The sequence below is a fragment of the Labrus bergylta genome, chromosome 9, assembly GCF_963930695.1.
Source record: "Labrus bergylta chromosome 9, fLabBer1.1, whole genome shotgun sequence".
NCBI classification, from domain to species: domain Eukaryota; kingdom Metazoa; phylum Chordata; class Actinopteri; order Labriformes; family Labridae; genus Labrus; species Labrus bergylta.
Window position 1 is genome coordinate 26,651,795 of NC_089203.1, and position 27,040 is coordinate 26,678,834.

Below are 27,040 nucleotides of genomic sequence, written 5' to 3' on the forward strand. Positions count from 1 at the left end.
AGAGTTGGGTAACAGTACATTAGACACACATCCATTCCTGATGCACACACACACCACACAAAGTCTTTGCTTCCTCTTCTGAGCTCAAATGGAGGGTGGGGGGGGGGGGGTCTGGGTTGGGAGTTGGAGCTGCAAAGGGCCGGAGGGGAACGGACGTGGTCCAGGGCTGGAGGCCAGAGAGCAGACGAGAGGGGATTTACGATCAGACATAACTGCATCCTGTTTATATTTTCCAGGACCCTTTCTGATGGGGGGGGGGGGGGGGGCACACGGACAGAGGGACAGAAAGAGAAGACGAGGAGAAAGGCAATTAACACAGGCAAGGGGTTTGTCTGCTCTCCAAGTTGAGGTCAATGTGTTCCCCAGGCCCAGCTCTCCAGTATTTGATGTCTCTCTCTCTCTCCCACTCTTTTTACTCTTTTTTTTTTTTTTTTCCCCCCAGAGGTCCAAACATCCCATCATTCCACCTGGCTGCAGCTTCAGCTCCTCATCTGCGTTACTGCTTCAGACCCCGCGCTGCTCAAAGTGCACAAAAACATCTGGTCTGAGAGCGGGAGAGAACGAGGGAAGACAGGACAGGATGTTGGAGGGGGGGAAGTGAAGGGTCGAGGAGAGAGAGATGGGGAGCACCAGCCACAACACCATATGCACTAAACCCCCCAAAACCGTCAGCTGAAGGTGGAGGGGTCTCGGCCTTCCTTTAAAGCTGAGAGGATGACGGACCATGGGGAAAAAAAAAACAGAGAAACAGCTGAGGGTTGGTCAGGTTCTTAAAGATAAAAGATGCTAAAGGAGAAAACCCGAAAAGGGAAGAGATGTTTTCATATCCTCTTGGACACAAAAAGTTAGACATATTTTAAGAAAGAAATGTGGTACAATCTCCAACAAAAGCTTTCAAAAAGAGGCAATACCCCGCCCCCCATTTCAAATGCAACAGCATGTGTTGGTCTTATGCAACATTATGATTTAAAAAATTGGGGTAAAAGTTGTGCCTTGTGAAATGTCTCTGTGCTTGGCTATGGAAAAGATAACATACACTTAAAGACAAACGGGAATTATTTGACGATATCTGGGGCCTATATATTAATTTTCTTCGGGATAAAGATCCGTCACATATTTTGAGCTCGGCTGGTAAAGAGTTGGCGATGTCTGTAATCGTGGTCATTTTTGCAGAAACTGTTTTGCAGAATATTTGCGATTAACAAATCACCTATGGCAATGTGCTCCATTTGGTTATTTTTATTTAATACGGACAGAAATCATTTTGCAACATTTTGTCATTAAAGTTTTTTTTATTTTCTTATTATTATATTTTACTTTTCCCCCCCCTTATTTTATAAATGTGTATATATGTGCATGTGTATATCTTTTTTACTTTTTTTTTCTTCTCAAGAACTGCCCTCAATGTTGTGCTTTGCCTCTGGTCACTTCCTGTCAGCACCTGTGTGTCCAATCAGACTCAAAGCTGATCATTTGCTCTTACTGACATTGTTCTCTTTTTTCTAGATCCTTGCTTGTGTTGTTCTTACTCTCTGATGTACGTCGCTTTGGATAAAAGCTTCTGCTAAGTGAATTGTAGAATTGTGTGTCTTGGAAAAATGTTTAAAATTCAATAAACATATTGTTAAAAAAATAAATAAAAAGAAACTAGAAAAAAAAAAGTTGTGCCTTGTTTCCTTTTTATGTATGAAAATTTGGAGGTCTTGCAGACACTCTGCAAAAGTTTCACCTCTAGATTTCCATCCCCGATGCAGCACTTAAAGTAAGATGGTAAATGGTCTCAGTAAGCACAGACTGACAGCCGGTTTAAAAGGCTCTACTCGTAAGTAAAGCCCCGGGGACTGACAAATGGAGCTGACAAATGTTTAATAAATGTTTCAGCGAGAATCATCTGAAAACTGTCTCGAGTAAATCCAGAAACTTTGCCAGCAAGTAATGAAAGAACTTGCAGAGAAGCATGCCCGACCAGAGGGGGGAAGTGGGGTTCATAAGCCGCAGAGCTCCGGGGTGCAGCCTGGACGCCCCCGAGGGCAGCGGAAACTTGATTCAGCGACGTGACTATAACATTTAGCTTCAGGGATTCTCTCTCTCTCTCCTGACTACTCTTGGCTGACTCTGAGCACACATTTGGTTTAGTTATGAAAACATCCGATGGGAAGGGAGGAAGAAGGGGAAAAAAAGAGGCAACACAACACAATTTAATCTGAACCTTATGTGGACTCATTTTCTCCTTCTCCTTCTCTTTCTTTTTTAAACTCTCCTCCTTTCCTGAATGCTTCGGAATTGGCCAGAAACCAAAGTGGGATCTGAGAGAAAAAGGGGGCCCGCTACATGTACAAAAATGCACATTTGCAAAACATCACACCGGGGCCCGAGCTAGGTACAGAAGAGCGGGAAGAAGAACTCATTTCACAGAGTGGAAGCCGGCCAGGGAGAAGAGAGGAGAACGGTTATTTGTGGTTTCTCAACAGGGATGGTCTTAATTATGTCGGTCCAAAAACAGACCTTCCTTCAAATCAAGGCATTCGCTTCAAGGGTCACCTCCGCTGACCCTTGCAACAAACTGGCCCCCTTTTACTAAAGATTCAGACCCCTGGATAAAAGCATCTATTCTCAGAGATATTTCAAGAAACCTTAAAGGCAAGACGTGAATCTTCATAACCTTAGAGTCTGAAATAAGGCCGTGCATAAAGGATCAAGTTTCAATGAGCATTAAAGGCTTTATATGTGATATTTCACACTTCAATGTAATATAAATCAAGTATATCCTCTGAAAATAACTCTGTGAGTCATGACTGTCTACAAGATTTATTTTTTGTCGTTTTGTGCTTTTATTGGAGAGATAGGACAGTGGATACAGTTGAAAATCAGGGAGAGAGAGATGAATGAAATGCGGGACTCAAACCAGGCCGCCTGGAGGACCACAGCCTCCATACATGGGGCGCGCACACTAACCACTAAGCCACCATGCCACCAGCGCCCCATAAATACCTGTTTTAACATCTTGTGCCTTTTTTTGTAATGATATGGACCAATGGCTCTGAAATAAAGTACACAAAGGCTCCCCCTTAAATGTGTATATTGGTCATACCATAATCAACAATCAGCTGCTGACCTGCCCTGGGGTAAAGAGGGAAAAAAGTTTCATTCATGCATCTGCAAGTTAACTCCGTGCGGCGTCTGAGACGTGCCCTCAACTATACCACGGAGGAGAAAAAAGAAAAAAAACGAGGTAGGGAAATGTACCGGAGGTTAAGCTCCAGAAGAAGACTTCAAAAGAGAAACCCTCACAGAGCTCCATTGTCAGAGACAGCAGATCAACACCCACAGAGCCAAAGGAAGGTGTGTCAAAAAAAAAAAAAAGTCCATCTGCACTTCCAACAGTGCATTCCACTTTTCAACAGGGAAGAAGAATCCAGACTGTGTGTGTGTGCAGCTCTGCATCCGACACCCACCGCCGGCTCGGGGGGCCGCAGCTCTCCGGCGACGCTGTCCTCAGATGAATTGTGAAATAGTTCGGGCATTACAACATGACAAAACCGCAGGAACGTTTTCATTAACTCGCCGGGGCTTCCGGAACAACTCTCTGCACCTGTATTTACAATACCCCGACATCTGTTCCCCGGAGCTGAAACACCGCAATAATATGTGCTCTTAAAGTGCGCGCCCACACACACACACACACACACACACACACACACACACACACACACACACACACACACACACACACACACACACACACACACACACACACACACACACACACACACACACACACACACACACACACACACACACACACACACACACACACACACACAGCTGTCACCGAGTGAAGGTAAGTGCCGGGGGTTAAGGAGTACAAGCAGCACATTTCCGGATTTTATAAACAAGAGGCCTCAAATAAACTTCACATGCTGATCCGATACTGATATTTATGTGACTTGTCCTGAAATTCCTCGAGTGTCTTTAAAAGGAGCGATGAGTTGGGAAAAGCGCTTTATAAGGAGAGGCCGCCGCTGTGTAAACATCAGGCCAGCATTCAGGAGTGTGTTTGTCTTCCTCTGCAGAATTGATGTCAAACACACAAGAAGTTAGATCAGTTTTTTTGATGCCGTTATTCTGTCTGCAGCGCGGTAACTATTTATGTTTGGATTGAAGAGTGTTCATTATTACTTTGCACGAGTTGTTCTAAGTCTGAGACGTGGACGTTAAAGGGATACTTCACCCATTTGCATTAATCTTTGTATCATTAGAAACCTGGTAGTATTTTTGAATGGTCGTGCATCCCGCCCTCGTTTTCCCCTGAGATGAGAAATCTTTGTATTTCTGAGTCTGAAAAGAAGCGGTTAGCGGGGTGAAACTACAACACTAGTTCCTCATATTTTCGACCACTGAAGCTACAGACCAATCACAGATCAGTGGGTGGGAACTCACTCCCAGAATCCAAACTTAACGTTGCCATAATGCTTGGAAGCTATGCTAACAGGCTCTATGAAGAAAGCTGATAATGGCGTAGAAATATAAATATAGTGGCCGGTCTTGTGTCTTGGCTGCTGCTGCTGCTGGCCGCAAAACACCCGAGAAACAAAACCGGCAGCAACCATCTTGCCGCTATATTGCTGGACGCCGCCGGCCGCTGCCAGCTCAGCAGTTGAGACATAAGGCCTGCCTGTCGGTGGCAGTGAGGACGAGGAGCCCGGGCCGGCTCGAGCTGGGGCGGACTGGTAGTGTTGGTGCTCTCACTGTTTGTTTATGGACACAGACATAGAGTCTGTTTTCTGACAGGAATTTCCAAGATCAATTCTGGAAGAAATCTCTGAATCAGTTGAGGAAATGGCCTTATGTGTTGACGTAAATATGTCTGTAAATAGAGGACCTTAGTGGGAGTGGCCTGCGGTGCTGTGCATTCTGGGAGTTGGTGTCTTTCATCCATAAAGACACTTTCTGCCTTTTCTCGGCCTAGAAGGCACCAACTTCAAAATGTATTTCCCATTTCTACAACATAAATGACCCAATGTCAATACAGACTCATGTTTCAACGGGTGAAGTATCCCTTTAAGTATCGAGTCTGATCTTTGCCGTCAAACGAGCGGCAAAGCAAAAATCTTCCAGCTGACAAAGTGCAGAGTCGTGTGTTTATTATTCCACATAATAAATTTTACTGGCCCCCTTTTTTTTTTTTTTTTTGTTCCAGTGGGCTTCCCCTGTTTAGAGAGACTTGTAAACAGTGCGTCCGGATGTGGCACAAACCAAACAGGCACACAGACACACGACATAATACACACTGGAAGAAACGTGCGCCCTCACACACACAATTTGCTGTGTTTAGACTGTGGAAGTGAGTCATCTGCTCGCACCGGGATCAGTCGAGAAAACGCCAACAGGACGACACAGAGACGCCCGGAGTCTGCGAGGCCGCATGATAGCTTCCAATACCACAGAAAAACACAAAACACCTCAAGGGATTCATTATGAGGAGCTGGTTTTTATAATGCATGCTGGGCTGAGGGAACAGGGTCAATGTGATGTTTTGGGGAAATCAGAGACTGTGCGGTTTTAGATGGGAGGAAATCTGCTCAGAGATCTTGTGCAAATATTTAAATACAACACCTTCTGTTGGCTCATCTTTACTGTTTTTAACCAATCAGTGTTGGCAAATGTCCTCTTTTTGTTTTAGATAGAAACCCTAGACTCACAAGGTCTGTAACATGCAGCAAGTTAAAGCGAGTTAGCTTTATCTTACTTAAATGCTCTAAATTACTCTGCGTCTGCGACTGACAAACTTTGGATCTGTCAGTTTGTTGATGAGCTTTGATCCGGTTTAACTGGAGAATGATTTTCATTTTAAAACCTTACGGCTGTGCTCAAACACAGACGGTGCAAACTGTGAGCCTGAATCAATCTCAGTAAGACCAGCAGGTGAATCTGTGTCCTTCACAACAGGGTCCGAAGACGCTGACTAGACTCTTCTCCTCTGTCGCCCCCCGGTGGTGGAATGAACTTCCAAACTCCATTGGATCTGCAGAGTCCCTCTGCACCTTTAAGAAAAAGCTAAAGACCCAGCTCTTTCATGAATACCTACTAACTTAATGATGATGGTCTCCATATTATTGATGATGATGATGGTAATGACGATGGTTTTTGTTTGATAACGACGACTTATAAGATGGTTTCTATACTGATTAGAGCTCTCAAGAACTGCCCTCAATGTTGTGCTTTGCCTCTGGTCACTTCCTGTCAGCACCTGTGTGTCCAATCAGACTCAAAGCTGATCGTTTGCTCTTACTGACATTGTTCCCTTTTTTCTAGATCCTTGCTTGTGTTGTTCTTACTCTCTGATGTACGTCGCTTTGGATAAAAGCGTCTGCTAAGTGAATTGTAGAATTGAATAGAAGTCATGACGAAAATAGGAATCTGTATTGGCTCTGATTCTTACAACTGCTGCTTCTCCATATAATATCTAACATTTATGAACTTTAAAGTTTAGCATTGCTTGTTTGTAATTTTCTATCAATCATACCTATCAAACATTTTCTGCACCGTCTAGAAGCCGAACAGCATCACCATTCCAGCTCTGCAGCCAACAGGCAGTACAAACCGGGACCTTGATAATGACTCTACGTCTACTTCAGCCTATCCAGTGACAGCGTGCGTGCTGACACGTCTCCTATAAGCGACGGTCAGCGTGACATGACGAGGAGCTACATCAGATACAACAGAGAGTCTGTCAGAGAAACGTCTATGAATAGAGTCTGCTGGCGTGCAGGCAGCTGTACATTTTTCTGCTGTGACTAACACAGTCCAGCAGATCGTCTGAACGTCTACATAAATCTGTCAGCCGGCGAGAAACCGTGATGAAAGCCATGTCCACCTTAGAGACACAGCGAGGAGCTCAGAGGAGGAGAGAGTGATAGAGAGACAGCATCCACTACTGAAAAGAGATGTAGTCAGGAGTTTGAAAGTTTAACTTGTAAAATAAGAAATATCAAATAAATGAACAACAATCTTTCTAAAGCAAAGCTACAGCGGCCTGATTGGCTTTTATTTTTTTTTAATCCACTCTGAATGGAAATCCGTTAATCTGCCCTCCATACCAACATCAGCTGAGCCTGTTTGTATTACAACATTTGTCCACTAGAGGGCCTCGTTAAGGGTTGCTACAGAAAGTCTGATCTCTCCTCCTGCAGCCATGAACAGAGAAGCATCGATGTAATTATATATTTTATGACAAAAACATTAGAGTTTAAGAGGTTCTTGTCCTGCAGAAGAAAAGTCCTCCTGTACTTAACTTTATTGTTTTTTTTATATTGCAAAAAAAACAACCTTTGATATCAGACCATCAAAGACATTTAGTAAACTAATTTATATTCTGAGGGTCAAATGTAGACACAGAATTGAACATGTCTGCCCTATTGTGACTGATTTTTGATCCAGTTTAAGTGAGGTATATCAGATATCACAGCAGTGCTCTTTCATTATTACCCATCTGAGTCTTTGAGGAGACCAAAGTAAACATTTAATCAATCAACAATGATTTCTGCTATTAAATTATGTAATTCTTAATAAGATCGGCTTCAGGCGTTGTTTTTTTTGTTAAACAGCAAATCAAACATGACATGTTGTTTCATGTGTATGCATATATCTATGAAGGGATGGGGGGGCCTCCTTAACTCTGAGCCAAATTCTTGTTTTTCTCTCGGGGCTGGAAAAATCCGACCCTCTTTGAAGGATGGACCTGCCCCCCCCCCCTCGGTCAGTGCACATGATAGAAAGCACAGACGTTCCTAATAATTTGTGGAGGCTTAAAGGGGATTTTGAGACTACCTTGATGAAGCAGCGTAATAGATCCGGTGGAAGTGTGCTCTTGCATTGCGTTACATTGGAAACTGGCTGAATCCGTGATCAACTGTAATTAGCCGCTGGTTATACAACACATCTGTCGTCAAGAAGTCGTTTTTTTGGGCTCAGTTAAAGTTGGACTGGACGGACAAAAAACTCCCCCGATGACATCAAGATTTCCATCCATTATTGTTCACACACAAACACACAGATTTAAAAAAAACACACACACACAAAAGAGAAGCGGCTTGACCTCGATGAAGAAGTGATTTAAATAGTCTCCCTCTGTGATCTCTAAGCAGGCTGGTATTGTACTGAAGGCAGGAAGTGAAGCCCTCACTGCAGCGTGCTCACTCTGTGTGTGTGTGTGTGTGTGTGTGTGTGTGTGTGTGTGTGTGTGTGTGTGTGTGTGTTACAAACATGGAGGTCATAACTTGTGTGTGCATGCTTGTCTTGCAGCTGTGCGAGGCGGGGTTCTTGTGCGTGACCCTAGCAGTGTCGCAGCCGTCGCAGCGCCACATTTGTATTTTTTCAGGAAGTGGTGCGTCGGAGGGTACGTTCCCCCCAGCAGCTCATTGTTACCTGAGCGGCAAGAAGGAAACAACTGCAGCTCCTACTTGATGTGTTTTTGTGCCTCTTTGGCTTTTGTTCCTTTTCAATGAAAGCAGAGAAGGAAAAAACAGATATCAGTCTGTGGGTACGTGTGTGTGTGTGTGTGTGTGTGTGTGTGTGTGTGTGTGTGTGTGTGTGCGTGTGAGGATAGAAATGTGTGTCTGCGGCTGTTTGTGTGCATGAGCATCCGAGCAATGTTTGGTGGTATAGTATTGGTGCAGTGACAGTTTGGGGTAGGTGGGGTAGTCCCACCACCTAGCTGCTGATAATAGTGGATGTTAGCATAGCATATTATGATAACGGTAGCAAAACCAGTTGAGCTAATAGAAGAATTTCAGCCGAAAAAAAAAGAAATAATAACAGGTTAAGTCATTAGTTAGCATTTTAAGCTAGTTGATCTTAGAGCCACTTTCCAAAAACACTTATGATTCAGTTCAACCTGAATGACTCCCGTTTCCTTTCATTCCTCTTTCAACAGAAGAAGTCGGTTGCATCTTCTCTTGTTGTCGTGTTTGTATGTTGTTGTTTTTTTGCTTTTAAATATATATTTTTATCAAACTAATCTAGACTAGACTCTAGACTGGTTTCTGTGGAATAGAAAAGGAACCGCACTAAATCCCCCCATGCGTCATCGTTTAGTTTGCGTCGTCTTGGCAACGATAAGATAGAAATAAATAAGTGTTTAATAAATAAAGAAGTTAATCATATATGAATGAATATGAAGGCCCGATAAGGATAAGGTAGTTATCTAAATAGGTCAGACAGGTGAGAAAAATCAGTAAAAGTTAGATTACTGCCTACATTTTATTATTGTTTGATTAAAAGACTTCTAAAGCAACATGAGGCTGGTGGGAGCAATTCTGAGCATTTATATATGTGCATGTATCGTAGTTTGCATTTTATTTGTAAGATATTTAAATCCTGAAGAATCCAACAGAAAGAAAGACAGAATCAAGTCTGGAATACTTTCTGAATCCGTTGCTTGTACTGTGGTGTAGCGTGGACGGCCTGTGTTTGTCTTGGTGGGGAGATTCTGAGGGGGAAGTGAGCGGAGTGAAACGGGGTTGAGGAGGTTGTTGTCTCCCTCCGGGACGTGAGGAGGTTTTTCAGAAAACACTGCCAGTCACGTCTGGCCCCCTCTGCGGACAGTAAATCACGCTCTTCTGCAGAGTGCTTCCGCACAGCAGCCCCCTTGCTCCCTCCTCAGCTGGAAATGCAATACGCCACGTACCCGGGGGCTCTAGGACCACCCAGGAGGCACACGGGGTCACACACACACACACACACACACAAAAATAAACGTGCATGTGCGCGTACAACACACACACAAACACACACACACACACCCTACAATCTTGCACATTGAGATGTTAACATACTGCAAAAAGGAGCGAGCATGCTCGTCCTGAGGATGTGAGGTGGATCTGTTTGTGGCATAAGGGGGTAGAGGGGGCACAGGAATTTTACAACAAGTGGTGGTTTAAGTGGTTTCCCTCACTAAACTCCCAACTTCCTATTTGGCATATTTCAAAAGGATGCTTGACTCTGCTGTGTTCAAAAAGAGCTGCAGGCATGTCAGACACTCCAAGAAAAACATCCAAGAGGTTGTGAAACACAAATGTAGGAAGAATGAGTCACAAGAAAATGTGGGTTTTTCAAGCAGAGGAAGGGTCCAATGTACCTAAAGCTCATAACAAAGTGTTGTCCAGATGCCCTTTGTTTCTTGGTTGGATGCCCGAGCACCACAGAGCAAACCACTGAAAGATGGCACGCTTCTCTGGGCTGAACGCCGTGTTTGACTTTGTTTTGTTATCCCAAAATGATGTTGGTGTCAGGAAGTGCAAAAAGGAAAAGAGCAGCACACTGAGCAGCTGTGGATGATCTCGATGTCGGTGACAGTTTTAGATTAAAGATTCATGACTCTATTTGTGAGTCAGTTAAAGGCAGAATATGCGATTTTTTTGATCCAGCAGATGTCGCCCTTGAGCACCAGCATGAAACCAAAACAACTCGCGCTGCATTGTTGTGTTAGCATGCTAATGCTAGCGATCTTTATTATGCTGGTATCTTCACACTGCATGTAAATTTACCTGAAATGAGCGTGATCTAGAAACACAGTTAAGCAGTGAGTACAGTATGTTATTCTTCTTTTCTCTAGTCCCTCGATTAAACAACTTTTATACGTGAGGGGAGGAGTCAGCCGGCCGTCCGGGCGATGTAAACAAACTGAAGATAGGACTCTGAAAACTCTGAAAACATCACAGACAGTGGGACTCGGGTGTTACACCCATTGTAGACAGTCATGACTCACAGAGTTATTTTCAGAGGATTTTCTATTATATTTAAGTGTGAAGAATCACAAATAAAGACTTTAGCATCCTGTGATTTATGACTTGTTCCCCCTGGTGTGTGATTTGTGATTGTTTCTCTGTATTATTCAAATGTACTAACACTAACCTTGCTTGCAACATCCCTGTCTCCCTGCTCGCTCTCTACCTCTTGTGTACACTAGCCCACACTCAAAGCGCGTCAGCGATTACGACGTTTATACTGTGAGTTTGTCGTTGGCCGTTGTGAGTAGTAAAATAGTCAAGTTTTTTTACATTTCAACATCACATCACAAGTGGAATTCTGGTAAATAAAATCCCCTCCCCTCCCCTGGTATCTCCACCCATGGACTCCACCCCAAGCCTAGAGCAAAACTTTTGTGCAGGTCCGGCCATTTTTATTCTCAAAGGAGCGAAGGAGTGATGTCTACTGGGAAAACTCAGAGGGGGGGGGGGGGGTCATTGCATTTAAAGAGACACACACACCAAAACGGAGCGTTCTGAGAGAGCTGGTTTATACAGGGTCACAAACCTCCTCTGGTGCTTGACTCATGTTATATTTTGACCAAAGCACAGCACAGATGTTTCATTTAGACCACAAGGGGGACTGTTTGGAAAGGTGGAGAAGGGGGGATAATATGTCCGGTTTAATGTTAAAATCTCAAGAGTCTTGCTCATTTGTTCAACATGTCGTCCAGAATAGAAAGAAGTGAAGAGAAAAATGTGGTACACATGGAACCCACCCTCACCATCTTACATGTTTTTGATCAGAGTCCTATGAAGGAGGCATTACTTTTTTCAAAAATATTTAGACCTTTCACATGACAGTAGGACAGCGTGTACTTGCCTGCTTCTTTGCAAATAGCAGCGAGGTCGGCTCCTACGTATCCATGAGCCGCCTCGGCCAGCTGCGTCAGCTCCTCGTTTGTGGCGCTGCATGGTACAAAACTCAACTGCTTCTGCAAAATGTCTGCACGTTCTTTAGCACCGGGAACGCCCACCTGTCGACATGAAACGAAAACCAACTTAGCATTGTATAACAGAGAGATTAAAACCAAGCAGGACCGAAGACGGAGCCCTGAGGAACGCCAAACCAAAAAAACTGCTGGAGAGTTAGCAGACACAATCCTTCATTCATAAGCTTCATTCATATCAATGAAAAGATCTGTAAATATCCCTCAGTGTTTACGATTCATGCCCTTTCTTTATCACCTGATTCACAGCGAGCTAACACGATGACTGCTGGTTTTCACATTGGAGCGATTATGTTAAAACCTTGTTCACAGGCCAGTCATTCTAACAATTGATGCAGGTAAGGGTTATCAGTTCGCACCTCCAGCTCCTTGTCAAAGCGTCCTGGTCGGCGCAGAGCAGGATCCAGAGCATGGGGCCGGTTTGTGGCCCCCAAGACCAACACCTGACCTGAGTGACCCTCCTGGAAAAAAGGGGAAAAGGAAAGAGATGAGTCTTTTCCTGGTGATCATAGTTTTATGGAAGGTTGCTTTAAAAAAAAAAAAAAAATACTCAATCACCATAGTAGATATATAATATGTATAGATTTTTTTTTCTATACTGATCGGGTTTTGCAGATGTACATTTTCAGTGAAGGCTATCGAAGCTGTTTGTGTTTGTCAACCCACACAGCTCTGCTAGCTCCAAGGCCGCTTCCCCAAACTCTCTAAGTGAAGAAATAACAGATGGTGGATATGGCCTGATGCATCTTAAACAACAGCTTGGCTGAGCCGTGCACCAAGAATTACATGCAAATGGTTGATTTGAGTCATTGGTGTCGAGTCTCTAGGAGCTCTAAGTGCAACGTGTATTGAAGACCACCAATTGTAACCGTACCCAGTTGGTTTTCATAAGCAAAGCGTCAGAAAATGTTTGACTCGAGACTGATGCCGAACTTGTGTGTTTTGTCAGGGTGGTCTGGCTGCAAGATGAGAATTTTTTTTCACCCCTCACACCGCACAGAGAATCGAAACACAAATAAATGATATTTCAGGGAAGAATGGTGAAGCGCAGGACGTGCCTTTTACACATTCCACTAACCAATCAGTGCTGATGACCAACCTCGGATCATGTGGGCTGACACACAGACAAAACCATTTTCTGTGTGATATCTCCAATCACAATGAGGGCTCTCTTCTTCCCAGGCACATGGAGATACACTTGACCGCTGATAAAGTTAAAGCCAAATTGACAGATCAACCCTTGGTGATTTGTTTCCCAGACTCCCACTGAGTGTGTGTGTGTGTGTAGGGGGGGTGGTCATCTTTTTTCTCATCTTCCAGAGCAGAGCGCTTAGAGGACAAACAACACCCCAGAGATACAACCCACAGTGTCTGAAGGGCGTCCAGCAGACAGAGATGGTTCCTGCATTTCCAATGAAGACATTTCCTGATTTCTGCTGCAGGAAGCCAAACTCATAACGTATTCTGATCAAGCATTAGCTGCTCAATGTAAAGCAGACCTGCTTGTAAAGAATAGACAGATATAACAAAGACTGTTGGTTTGATGGAATAAGAAGATGGCATTCAGTTGGGCAAAGTAAAAAAAAAAATTAAAATAGGATATATCATCAGCCAGTGTAGAGCTTTAAAAGGACGGTTCAATTTTTTTTCAACCTGATCTCACTCTATCTGAGTTCAGACGTGTACATATAGCAAAAAACACTTTCTCTTGGGCAGAGCTCGGTTCAGCTGTAAGACCCGTTATTCCTCCAGAAAAACCAGCACCATCGGTTGTCTTGGGTTGATGCTGCAGAAGAATCACAGACTCCTGCAGCCTTGGATTTGTTGGCTTCAACTCTGGTTGAAATGCAAACTATCTACAAAAAAAAGCTAGGCTATGATAATTCAACAATATTAGCATTAAAGCGTAAAGGCAGAGCATGTTGTTTGAGTATTGCTAAAGAAATGCAGCAGAGGGTTTAAAGCTGCTTGAGGGCAGCTCTCTTTTTTATCTACAATATTATCTGCTGATGAGAACACACGTTCAGAGCGCACATACATTCCTGGTACACAGAAATATTTAAAAAGCCAGCTTGGAGAGTTTTGGGTATGTATATGAAAACAGTTTGCAAACAGTGGGCTGTGACAAGTTTGCACAAAATCTGGTAATAGTACTGAATCTTTTAGTTGACGGGGGCGGCTGTGGCTTGGTTAGAAGAGTCAGTCGTCTCTCAACTGGAAGGTTTTGGGGTTCGATACCCAGCTCATAACAGTGCAGTTACACTCAGAGACCTTCGGTGGGCACCAAAGCACACCATAAAAAAAAATCCTACATCTTCGTTCCTTGATGAGAAAATAAAAAGGCAGAGGACGTAGTTGGCTTTTGAGCAGACACAGAAGAGTAGAAGTCAAGAAGGAGTTTTGACAAAAGTCATACAATAATGGACAATTTGTTAAAAAGTTGCCTTTTGCTTTTGGAAACCCCCAAGAGCATAGAGTCACAGGTTTGATGGTCTGCAGAACAACATTACTGGTATCAGCATCAAATGAAAATCATCTGAAAAATCTACAACTATTTGGATTGGGAGAGAGAGAGAGAGAGTGCAACACAACCTTAGTGACTATTTTACCTTAGAATCAGATGTGTTTGTATAACTTTATCCACCTGTTGAGAACATATAACAAGGAGAGAACTTACTGAACCGATCCCGTCCATCAGAGTCAGCAGAGAAGCCACGACTCGTTTTTCCACCTCGTTCTGCGCTCCCTCTCTCTTCGGACACAAAGCGTCGAGCTCGTCGATAAAGATGATCGCAGGCCGTCTGAGAAACGGGTGAAAGTGTCAGTGAGTGGTTACACACTGGGAAACCTCGCTGCTGTTTTAATGACGGGCGCAGAATGTTTAGTTATGAATAAAATGTCATTAGTGTTTAAATGTGCAGAGTGTACGCGTATTGTTTTTTACTTTTGGATTATTATTTGGATACTGAAAGGTTTGCACTACAAGCATGATGGCTTCATGTTTATATATCGAGTGTTTTCTTACCGCCAAGATGACTCATACAAGTTTAACCACTTAAAGTCTTAATATGTGATTTTTCACACTTAAATGTAGAAATCAAGTATATCCTCTGAAAATAACTCTGTGAGTCATGACTGTCTACAATGGGTGTAACACCCGAGTCCCACTGTCTGTGATGTTTTCAGAGTTTTCAGAGTCCTATCTTCACTTTGTTTACATCGCCGGGATGGCCGGCTGACTCCTCCCCTTGTGTATAAAAGTTGTTTAATTGAGGGACTAGAGAAAAGAAGAATAACATACTGTACTCACTGCTTAACTGTGTTTCTAGATCACGCTCATTTCAGGTAAATTTACATGCAGTGTGAAGATACGAGCATAATAAAGATCGCTAGCATTAGCATGCTAACACAACAATGCAGCGCGAGTTGTTTTGGTTTCATGCTGGTGCTCAAGGGCGACATCTGCTGGGGCGCATATAAAGCCTTTAAGCATCAAATAAATAAAAGATTAAATGATTTTTAGACTGAGAAGGTTCCAGCTGAGTTTACCTCTGAGATGCTTCCATAAAGATCTGCCTCAGCCTCGCTTCTGTTTCACCGTAGAATCTGTAAAGATATAAAAACAACATACAGACTCTCTTGAAAAATCAAATCAATTGATGTTTGTTATGATACTGAAGTCTATAAAGAATATAATCCCAACCCTGCATCATGGTACTAGAGCAGAAAAGTGATGTAAATGTCTTCTTACTTGCTCATGATCTCGGGGCCGTTGATCACCGTCATGTGAGCTCCCACCTCGTTGGCTATGGCTCGGCCAATCAAAGTCTTTCCTGTGCCTGGAGGACCGTACAGAAGGACTCCTCTGGGAGGTGGAATCCCTGCAGACAAAGGGGTTGGTACCCAGTTTTATATAGTTTTTAGTTTTTTATTTTATTATTGTGTCATACATGCTTCCATATGCCCACCCCCCCCCCGCATGGGCTTACATGACACCATCAATGAAAAACGTTCCCGGATCAGAGTGCACTAGGTAAGCTATACTCATTCTCAAGAAACAAAAAGAGAAAGCAAGAAGTCAAACTAATCAAACAGAATATCCTGTCTTCTTTTCCAAGCTTTTGAAACAAAATGATCAAGTTTAAACACATCAAACTTAAACAGCCATTCCAGTTTCTGCACATCTGTCCGCCCCAATATTTCTGATTTTACTTCGTGAAACAATAATTCTCTTAAATCATCAGATTTTGAACAACGCAAAACAAAATGGGACTCCGTTTCAACTTCGTCCAACTCACACATCTCACAAAGTCTGTTTTCTACTGGAATATTTTTGAATCGATCGACTTCAACGGCCTGAGGGAGAATAACAGATCTCAACTGTGCGACCGAGGATCTTTGGCTTCTAGATAAACGACACGTTACAAATAACTCGGGCATAAAATTATTTTTGATCTGTACATACATCCTTAGTTTTGGCATGGACAGATATATATATATTTGTTTTTTTATTGAAGTCTAGTGAAGAAAACCGTCAATCTCAGCTTCTTAAGGATGAAAATATAGAAGATAAATTATCGGCCTGACGTTTGAGATCTTAATGTCTATCTACTTATATCAGTATGTCTGAAATAAATCTGTACGATAACTTCAGTTATCAGTGCAAAAAAAGTTGCTTGACAAAATAAAAACTTGAGTTGCTGGAGAATTTTTTTTTTTTTTTTGCAGAAAGGGCAGCAAACTCATGATTAAATTGTTTCATTAGTTTTTCTAGTTTTTTGAGGAAGACAAAATTATTTAAATTTGCAAAACAAATCCTCCAAAAGTCCAAAGTCATGGAATACTAAAAAGACTTCCTTTGCTCACTAAATATTGTTTATTAAAAAGAATTAAGTATTTCTGATTCTGATTCAGACTGTGAATGACGTTGACCCACCATAGTTGGAGAACAGCTCTGGGTGTTTCAGAGGAAGCTCGATGGTCTCTCTGATGACATCCAACTGGCTGCTGAGCCCGCCAATCATGCTGTATGTGACTTTTGATCTTTTAGCTTCTGCGTCTGGCTCCTCCTCCTTCCCCGCTCGGTCTCTCAAACTGACTTTAGTGGAGCAGGAGAGGCAGTAGAAGGTGTCAGTATTCAAGGCACCACCAGGGGGAGCTGTGGGGATTTTCTCTGAGCTGACTGAGTTCTCCAGATTGACACTCTCCCCTGAAGGAGGATTCTGGGAGATGTAGGACGACGGGGTACAGAGAGCAGGGGGCGAGGAGAGACAGGGGAGTTGTGCTGGTCTACGCGGGGTGCTGGCTGCAGGTCCAGGCTCTCCAGGCGTGCTCGCTGTCCCTTCAGTGTTGTCGTCGTCCACAGTGAGCAAGCTGAGCTGCAGGGAGAGGTCGGCTGACGACGAGTCCAGCACAGAGTTCATCACAGACGACTCCTCGGTGTCAGGGCCCGGTCCTGGGGGAGGAGCCGGTCTGTGGAGGGTGGCGCCGTCTTCCCCTCTAACGGCCTCCACCCGGAGACTGCATGAGCGGCCGAAGTACGTCAGGGAGATCACATTTCCTGGCAAGATGATTTTCCCAACTGACACAGACAAACACACAAAATGAGTGATTTAAAAAAATGTGATAGTAAAACAACTGTTTACAAAACAACAAAGAGCACATTAAAACAAGTCCACAGGTTTGTTTGGTGCCAAATTGGCTGAAAGCTCAGGTACGGGAGACTAAATGAGAATATAAAGTTTTTCACATTTCAGATAAAACATTAAATTATTGAACATATTCTGGACATTACTGTTTTTGTCGAGTTTTGCCTTTATTAGATATGACAGTTGAAGAGAGACAGGAAATGTTTGGAGGAGAGAGAGAGAGAGAGGGATGAAGTGCAGCAAAGGGCCGAGGGCAGATTCAAACCCGCGGTGTCTGTGGTGAGGACTTTAGCCCTCAAACATGGTGCGCACGTCACAACCACTAGGCCATCGGCGCCTCGAAAACTTTGGCTTTTGTCCGCGTCAATAAAGTTGAGTTGAAGAGACAAACATAATTTATCTATTTTGTTCAGGCAAATAAAAAGTTAAACAGGAAAAAATGAATGATTTTAAAGAATACTTCCTTGAATGGATGTATTTGTGGTCAGTATTGTACAGCTGATAAGAAAGTGTTCTCCCTCTGTATAGGGCCGTTTAAACATGAGGAACAATCCAGTGTGTGTGGGCTAAAGCAGCTCTTACAGGAGGCATCACGTGTGTGACATTCAAACAGATTGTCCTGTAATTATTTTACATAATAAATATGAAGAACAGGGTAACCTTACCTCATACCCTTATAGTACAAAATGAACAGTTAAAAGTTATACAGAGGAGGGTCTACCTGTTTTTTCTGTTTTACATGCCTTGACCACTAGGGGGAGCCATAATAAGATCTAACTGTTAATGATGAGTTCAGGGCAGGCCACACAGCATTTTTAATGATTGGGTGGGTATAATACAAAGCAGCAAAATAAAACCTGCTCACGTCTGGATCTATACAGTTTTATATCACTTACACTGCTGTTAGAATACATTAAAAGTGGATGAAAGAATGATGTCAGGCTTTTTAAATACGGTATACTGTTAATCGCCTGTTATCTTCAAACTGTGGCAACTAAGTAAAAACAAAAAAAAACAAAAAAAAACTAGGTGTGATTTTGTCAATAAATTAAACTTTTCTTTATCTTTGTTAAGCGAGAAGACAGACAAATACCTCTGAATACAATAAATTACAAAAGTGTTTAAAAAGCTGCACACCTTCTTCTGATTCATTCTTAAGAAACCTTCATCGTCAGCAGTTTGCTCGTACATAACATTTTTGGTTAAATTCCCAGACCAAGAAAGTGTACCATTTCTTTCAGAGTCAATAAATATGTGAAGAAAATGCGGGCTTACCCAGAGTCCTTAGGAAGAAGTTTTTGAACTCCTCCGTCTCTAACGTGTCGTCTTTGGACCTGAAGGAAACGTTGAGGTTGTAAGAATCAGCTGCACACGTGTTGTCATGTTGTAGCATCTCATACACAGACTAGAAATAACAAACACACTGCATAAATATAAGTTATACAATATAAAGCAAAGGCCTAGAATGAGTATGAAATGAATGATCAACTATCAATAAACATGAAGTTGTACCCAATAGTTTAAGTAAGATGAATTAAAAGGCATCAGGAGAGAAATTATAACACCAAATGTAAAAGAATAAATCATTTAGAAAAGTTGGAAACTGGAAAATACTTTAAACTGTAGTACTCCTATGTAGCCAGAAGATGGCAGTGTTTACATGTGAGACAAATTAAGAGGTTGGAGGACAAGAAGTATCCAAAGAGGGGGATTATATGTGATGTATACATATTGAGCCTTTTACTAATTGATAAAAAGGGATGGATATTCATTAAAAAATAAGGTTTGTCAGGATGAGAGTTTGAAATCTTAAAATTTGAAAGCGTAAAATTAAAATAATGTCTGTACTTGTTTTGTTTTTGTCTTTTTCTAGATACAAATTGAGACTCAGAAATGCATTGATGTCAGAAAGATTTGTAGTGAAAAGTGAATTGTCCTGATTTTGTTATATTGTCTTCATACTGTATGTCCTGTTTTGCTCTATTTTTATGTTTTCAATGTTTGTATGTCATTTTCAAATTGGGTAACTTTTATTTGTGATAGTAAATATTCTTACTTTGTTATTTTTACTGTATTTTATTGAACTGTGTGTAATCTCTTACGGTGAGGCTTTGAGATAAGCCCTCATGGGTTTCTACCTCACCTGCACATGAGTTTTATTTTTTATTTTGTTTTGACTCTTCTTTAAAAAAAAATGTGCAAATAAACTAAACTAAACTAAATTTCACAAATACTTTGGCGCCGTATTTGTGCAATTTAGAAAAGTGAGCAGGAGTTCGCTTGCAATTCAACTTGAATTCATTCCTCTCCTAAGCAACCTGTCATATGAAAAGGTTGGAGTTTTTTTACCTTTACTTTTGGATCTAACTAAATAACAGAGATTGTCGCATCTTAAAACACGTAGGACTGAACAAATATCAAAGTATTAAAAATGTTGACAACCTCATTATAAACACAAATCACTTCCACAGCATCACAAACTACAGCCTTCAGAATGAAGTTGAAACACATTCTTCAAACTCTTAAGAGAGGATTTCTTGCAGGGTTTTTAAATCTGATAAACGTTACCTGCTGGAGAGCGTCACCTCCTCTGCTTGAAGAACAGCACCTGTCAGTGGGTGCAGCGTCACCTCGTCCCCTGACTTCACCTTGAGGTTACTCTGAGCACATTTCTGAAGACCAACTTTCCCCGCAGGAAAAGCTGCAACTGGCCATCCCAAACACACCTGAGAGGCAACGATAAGTGATTAGTATGGAAGTATGGAAGAAGTTACCTGAGCTGCAATTCATTTAAAAGTCGTTTTAAAGTAACAAGACAACAAACGAGAAAACAAGAAAGGAAGGAAGGGAGGAGGAGACCTCTTGTTTTCCCGTTGGACTCGTCAGCAGGACCGGTCTCCCGATGCAGACGCTCGCCGACTTCATTGAGTTGAGGCTCAGCTGGGCTAAAGTCGATCTGCAACATCTCGGCGTTTTGTCATCAGCTGGGAGGAAAAACAAACAAAATATGAAGTTAAATCAGGATGTCGAATAAAAATAACCAAAAAACAAGCTCCACATTGTGACTTCATTTTAAAAATAATGGATTCAGAATAATCATTCACAACTGTCTCATGAAATAGATGCACTTCTCTTTCAATGCTTTTATACTTTTCAGTACTATCAAACATTATAATGACAGACGCTGCATGTATTTAAAAAAAAAACATGATATTGAAAAGTATCAAAGTATTGAAAATGGGGACGACCTTATAAGATAAAATAAGATAAGATAAGCCTTTATTTATCCCACAACGGGGAAATTGACATTGTTAAAGCAGCAAAGAGCAAAGATTGCAAACAAAAAGTGACCACAGTACAATTTAAATAAAAAAAGAAAAATTAAGAATGTACAAAATACCACATTATAGATTTTTTTATTTTTTTTAAACTGATGATTGTCCGATTTGCTTCCAGTTTATGGAATAGCGGACAAAATCATATTTAAAAAAGCAGCTTCGGCTCATTTGAGGCTTTAAGAGTTTAGTTAATGTAACAAAACTTCATCTTTGTGTTGGAACTTTAAAGCATCTTCTTCCTGTGCTGAAGTAAAGAAACAAAAACAAGCATTTTCATCTGGACTTCAATAAACTCGTAGCTTGTTTGTTTGTTTGTTTGTTTGTTTGTGTTGGATCTCAACTGGACAGTCGTGAGTACATCCATGTTTATGAAAATATGTCTCTATGTTTTCTTGCAGAGCAGGAGAGGTGGTGCATTAGATCAGCATCACTGTCTGCATGCAGCATGGACCACACTGTAGTAAAGTGTCTCCTGATTGGTTCCTGATAGAAGTGACAGTACCTGTTTAACGCCCGTGTTTATTCTGCTTACCTTTATCAATGAAATCCGTGACAGTGAATGAGTTGTTGTTAAAACTTCTGCAGCTTCCTCCTCCTTCGTGACCGGATGTTTGCAGGTTTGAGGAGCCTTCAGATCCCTCCTTCACTACGAGCGAGCTGTCTCCTTCACTTCCCTTCTTCGTCTTGCTTTTATTTTTCTTTGAAGACATTTTTTTTCATACAGAACAATATCTTTTTTTTTTCCACGTGAACGTTCAACCATGTGTAAACAACACGGAGCGGTGCTGTACACTTCCTGGTTAAAGTTCAGCCCCGCCCCCTTTTACCGTAATCCCTGGTTGTAATCTCTCAGTGTAACTTCACGTCACTTGATATTTTTTATTTGTATATTTCTTATATTGTAAACATGTTTCTAGTATTATTCAGAAAGATTTGATGACAAAATAAAATGACACATTGTTTTTATATTTCCAAAATGTTATTATAAAAAATAAAAAAATATATTAAAAAAATATTTAAAACGTCAAAAAATGACAAAATATAATCACACTTTGTTTTTTATATTTCCAAAATGTTATTATAAAAAAATCTATAAAAAAATATTTAAAACTTCAAAAATGACAAAATAAAATGACACATTGTTTTTATATTTTCAAAATGTTATTATAAAAAATAAAAAATATATATAAAGAAATATATTTAAAACGTCAAAAATGACAAACTATAATCACACACTGTTTTTATATTTCCAAAATGTTATTATAAAAAATATAAAATAAAAAATATTTTTAAAAAATATATTTAAAACGTAAAAAATGACAAAATATAATCACACATTGTTTTTATATTTCCAAAATGTTATTATAAAAAAAATATAAAAAAATATTTAAAACTTCAAAAATGACAAAATAAAATGACACATTGTTTTTATATTTCCAAAATGTTATTATAAAAAATATAAAATAAAATAAAATATTTAAAAAAATATTTAAAACGTCAAAAATGACCAAATATAACCACACATTGTTTTCATATTTCCAAAATGTTATTATAAAAATATTTTTTTTTTAAATATTTAAAATGTCAAAAATGACAAAATATAATCACACATTGTTTTTATATTTCCAAATGTTATTATGAAAAATATAAAATAAAATAAATATATTAAAACAAATATTTAAAACGTGTAATTCAAAACAATTTTGAACATTACCTGGATGCAGGTTTATTTCATTTTCTGTATCCATTATTTTTTGTGTATATGTGATTGAACTCGTAAATTTACGAGTTTAATCTCGTACATTTACTAGTTTAATCTCGTTTAATCACTAGTTACTAGTTTAATCTCGTAAATGTAAGACTTTATTCTCGTAAATTTACGACTTTAATCCCGAATTATTATTATTATTATTATTATTAGTTTTAACGTGGCCCTAATCCTCCGTCATAACATTGAGCCTTTCCAATACCACCGGTTAATTTTAAAAGTGAGTATTACGCTATTTGGTGCCGAATTCAACACTAGACCCTAGTTATTACTTTAAAGCTATCCACTATGCTACTTATGCCCAGTTCAAGCATTTAAAGCTTAATTAGAAAAAATAAGAATGGAGTTTGGCGACAAGCGCCCATACAGGCTTATGGTTAGTTATCCTCTGGGTGTTTATTCGGAGCATTACGGTATTTATGCAACTTCCAGGGCGGACTTTTACGTAACCTCGCAGCACCACTCACACATGCCGGCTACAAAGTGAAACAAATACTTAATTTAAAACGGTTTTTTTTAAACATGGCTTCTCGAGCCTTTGCCTCTAAGCTTTTACAGGTAATAAGAACAGGACGGTTTAGTAGTACAACGACAGGTCAGCTGCACCGGGTGGGAGAGGGAACCACCGGGGCTCTGACCGGCAAGGTGGACCGGTTCGGTGGAGTGACAGTGAACCTGGCTGAGGTCGGTTTACCGGCCGACATCAGCGAGAACTCATTCAGCAGACTGCTGCGAGGTTGGTTTTTAAAAGGCTGCAGGCTGCAGGATGCATCACCTGTCTTTTTAGATGTGTAGTCCCCCACCATGTCCATTACTGATTCATTTGTTTTTCAAGTTTTAGTGAGGTTTTCAAATGATTTACATGAGCCTTCTAACCCTAACCCTTAAACTGATATTTAAGTGGACCGATTTATCAGAGAGCCAAAAGACAATATGATACACAAAAGTAGCTTTAATCATCAATATGGTAGCATGTTTGGATTATTTTAAAGGCTTAACCCAATAGGAAGTGATTGACCGTTCATTGATCAATAAATTGAGTCGTTGCAGCCGTGCATCACTCTCATTGGTCAGTCAGTCCAGGATTCAAACCAGCAACTTTCCTTTCAAACATCTGCCTCTGTAACCTTCAGCCTACTTCCATCAGAGTCTCTGTTGTTTGTTATCTGGTCTCCAAAATCAGATTTCATCAAATACAATCACTGACATTTCTTCAACGTCTTTAGTGTCCTTCATAAAGTAGCAACATCCTCAGGCATCAGTTTAATTTACGACCCTCTTAAGTCACTAAGGACAAAAAATGTCCACTTCCAAAAAACAGAACAGATTGATATTTTTTTAACCCTTTAAATGCCAGAATCATGTAATCAAACTGGCATTTAAAGGGTTAAATTCCTGATAATGATTCAATATTTGATAGTTTTGAGCAGGGCTGGAGTTGTTAAAGAGATTTATGCAAAAAAAAGTAGAAACAAATATTAATCTGTTCTATTTTTATATCAGTTTTTGTAAATTGGACATTTTCGCCCCCCAATGTCCAAACAGGGAACTACATGTTAAATCTGACGCTACACAAAAACTAACAATGCATCAAAGTCAATATTTTGGATAATCTTTGACATATCCAAAACTGATTTAAAAAAAATCCCCCAGGCACTAAATATTAGTTTTATGGAAAATAACTAATTTTTGTGTTGTTTTTCATAAACAGCAACAACAACAGTGACATCAAGTAATCAAACTGGCATTTTAAGGGTTAAATTCCTAAAAATGAATGTTTGGTAGTTTTGAGCAGGGCTGAAGTTGTTTAAGAGAGGTATGCAGAAAAAATAAATAAATAAATATTAATCTGTTCTATTTTTATATCAGTTTTTTGTAAGTGAACATTTTTGTGTCACAGTGTTCTATTGATCTATTAAAATAATAGAGAGACTTTCTTACAAAAAATGTGTGCCATATACACTAACACAGACAAAATGATGGACAGATAAAGAGGAAACATTTGACCAAATGGACAACAACGTCCATAGTGATACACCCATCATAATGAAGTGCTTTGAGCGACTGGTCCTAGCACACCTGAAAAACTGCCTCCCACCCACACTGGACCCATTCCAGTTTGCCTACCGCAGCAACAGGAGTACAGAGGATGCAGTCTCCACTGCGCTGCACTCTGTGCTCACTCATCTGGACAATAACAACACATACGCACGAATGCTGTTTGTTGATTTTAGCTCAGCATTCAACTCTGTCATCCCCTCCAAGTTGAACACTAAACTCGGAGACCTGGGCTTCAACTCCTCCCTCCGTCACTGGATAATGGACTTTCTGACCAACAGACCCCAGTATGTTAGGTCAGGACACACCTGCTCCACCACCATCACACTCAACACAGGCGTACCACAGGGCTGTGTGCTGAGCCCATTCCTCTACTCCCTCTTCACCCACGACTGCAGACCTGTACATGGATCCAACACCATCATCAAGTTTGCGGACGATACAGCGGTGATTGGCCTCATCAGCAACAACGATGACACGGCCTACAGGGAGGAGGTACAGCATCTGGCCGCCTGGTGTGCTGACAATAACCTGCTCCTCAACACCAGCAAGACGAAGGAGATCATCGTGGACTTCAGGAGAGAAAGAGGAAGCACGCACAACCCCATTCACATCAACGGGATGGCTGTTGAACGTGTCTCCAGCTTCAAGTTCCTGGGGACCCACATCACAGAGGACCTCTCCTGGTCCACTAACACCTCCAGTCTGGTTAAGAAGGCTCATCAACGCCTCTTTTTCCTGAGGACACTGAAGAGACACCACCTGTCTTCAGCTGTACTGATGAACTTCTACCGCTGTGTGATCGAGAGCATCCTGACCAGCAGTGTCTCAGTCTGGTACGGAAACTGCTCTGTCACAGACCGTAAGGCGCTACAGCGGGTGGTAAAAACCGCCCAGCGCATCACAAGGTGTCCACTTCCTGCCATTGAGGATGTCCAAAGAAAACGCTGTCTGCGGCGAGCTCATGGCATCCTTAAAGACTCCTCCCACCCTGCCCACAGACTGTTTACCCTCCTGCCCTCCGGCAGGCCCTTCAGAAGCCTCCGGACCAGAACCAGCAGACTGAGGAACAGCTTTTTCCCCAGAGCTGTTTCTCTACTGAACTCTACCCCCCGAACTCTGAACTCTGTCTCTCTCTCTCTCTCCCTCTCTCTCTCTGCACCCTGCTGACCCCCCTTTCCCCTCCATATCACCTCACACCCATCATCCCCCCACCTCTCCTCCTGGTCACACACACACATCTCTCATCCATCTGTATTATTGTATTATAGTATGTTCATATTCTTTAAATTATCTGTAAACTTGTATGACATGCTCACTGCATCTTAATCTGTATATTATTAGTATAGCATGCTCACTGCATCTTAATCTGTATATTATTAGTATAGCATGCTCACTGCATCTTATTCTGTATATTATAATCCTAAGAACACACTTATTTTGTAGCATTACTTATTTATAGCATTTATTTATATTTATTACATCCCATTAATCCAGCCATCCATATATACCTAATAATTCACTTTTTTTTGGCTACATCTGTAAATTTTGCAATTACTGTACATAGCACAGACTCTTGCACTTTCTGCTTATTTGCACTTCTGGTGAGATGCCAAACCTCATTTCGTTACTCTATACTTGTATATGTGTAATGACAATAAAGTTGAATCTCATCTCATCTCATCTCATGAGGGTTAATAAAAAATCTTCTGGATCATTTTAAAAACGTGTGACTCGTGTCCTCCTCAGATTCTTTGCTCCAGTGGAAAGCGGAGGGGAAAGTTGCCGTGTGGCTTCGGGTGCCCATCTCTCTGAGCCGATGTGCCGCGGCCGCCTCCACCCACGGCTTCACCTTCCATCACGCCAGAGATGACCACGCTGTGTTGGCGGTCTGGTTAGGAGGCGGGGAGAGCAGACTGCCCGGGTTTGCAACCCACCAAATCGGAGTGGCAGGTAGAGATTGTTTTTTATAATCCCTGAAAGTTTCTCCTTGACGTGTGAAATACGGATCGTAGTTTGACAATATGATCGTACCTGATGGTCCACCGCTCAGCTGTCATGGATCAGAAAGTCAGGGTTGCTGCCTGTCATCCTTACTGATCGTGATTGGATAGGCTTTACCTTTTTTGGGCGATATCAAGGCTCATTTTATGAACAAATACCAACAAAAACTTAAGCTTATTGCTGATTGTGATGTCCTCCACATCAAAAATATTAAACAAACTTATTCTTAGTTATACACCAAAACTGGTACATAATGGCCTGTCAACACAATATGACCGGAAAATAAAGCACAATGAAAATACGTCAAACCAAATACACAGAAAATATTTAAATAGAACCTTGTCAGCCTTGTTTCATTGAGAAAATTAACATTAGATGAATTACTGATCAAAGTAACAGTGATATATTCACTACAATTTGCATACAAATATTCTCTACATAACTGACTCTGTACTTCACAACATGA

At 41.1% G+C, this 27,040-nt stretch overlaps 2 protein-coding genes across 2 annotated transcripts in view; one reads left to right on the top strand and one right to left on the bottom strand.

Annotated features, from left to right (window-relative positions):
• The window catches only part of afg2a (AFG2 AAA ATPase homolog A), a 170,992-nt gene extending 149,446 nt beyond the window's left edge, over positions 1-21,546 (bottom strand). Inside the window, exons 1-10 of the mRNA XM_020655944.3 lie at positions 21,277-21,546; positions 20,266-20,390; positions 19,975-20,132; positions 18,682-18,740; positions 16,695-17,339; positions 15,510-15,639; positions 15,308-15,364; positions 14,436-14,559; positions 12,118-12,219; positions 11,632-11,785 (exon numbers count right to left, since the gene is read on the bottom strand). Of these exons, the coding sequence (XP_020511600.2) occupies positions 11,632-11,785; positions 12,118-12,219; positions 14,436-14,559; positions 15,308-15,364; positions 15,510-15,639; positions 16,695-17,339; positions 18,682-18,740; positions 19,975-20,132; positions 20,266-20,390; positions 21,277-21,454 (1,732 nt within the window). The 5' untranslated portion in view covers positions 21,455-21,546. The remainder of the gene's footprint in view (positions 1-11,631; positions 11,786-12,117; positions 12,220-14,435; positions 14,560-15,307; positions 15,365-15,509; positions 15,640-16,694; positions 17,340-18,681; positions 18,741-19,974; positions 20,133-20,265; positions 20,391-21,276) is intronic.
• A 1,390-nt stretch (positions 21,547-22,936) lies between these two features.
• The window catches only part of nudt6 (nudix (nucleoside diphosphate linked moiety X)-type motif 6), a 12,918-nt gene continuing 8,814 nt past the window's right edge, over positions 22,937-27,040 (top strand). Inside the window, exons 1-2 of the mRNA XM_020654867.3 lie at positions 22,937-23,248; positions 26,320-26,523. Coding sequence (XP_020510523.2) covers positions 23,035-23,248; positions 26,320-26,523 — 418 coding nt within the window. The 5' untranslated portion in view covers positions 22,937-23,034. The remainder of the gene's footprint in view (positions 23,249-26,319; positions 26,524-27,040) is intronic.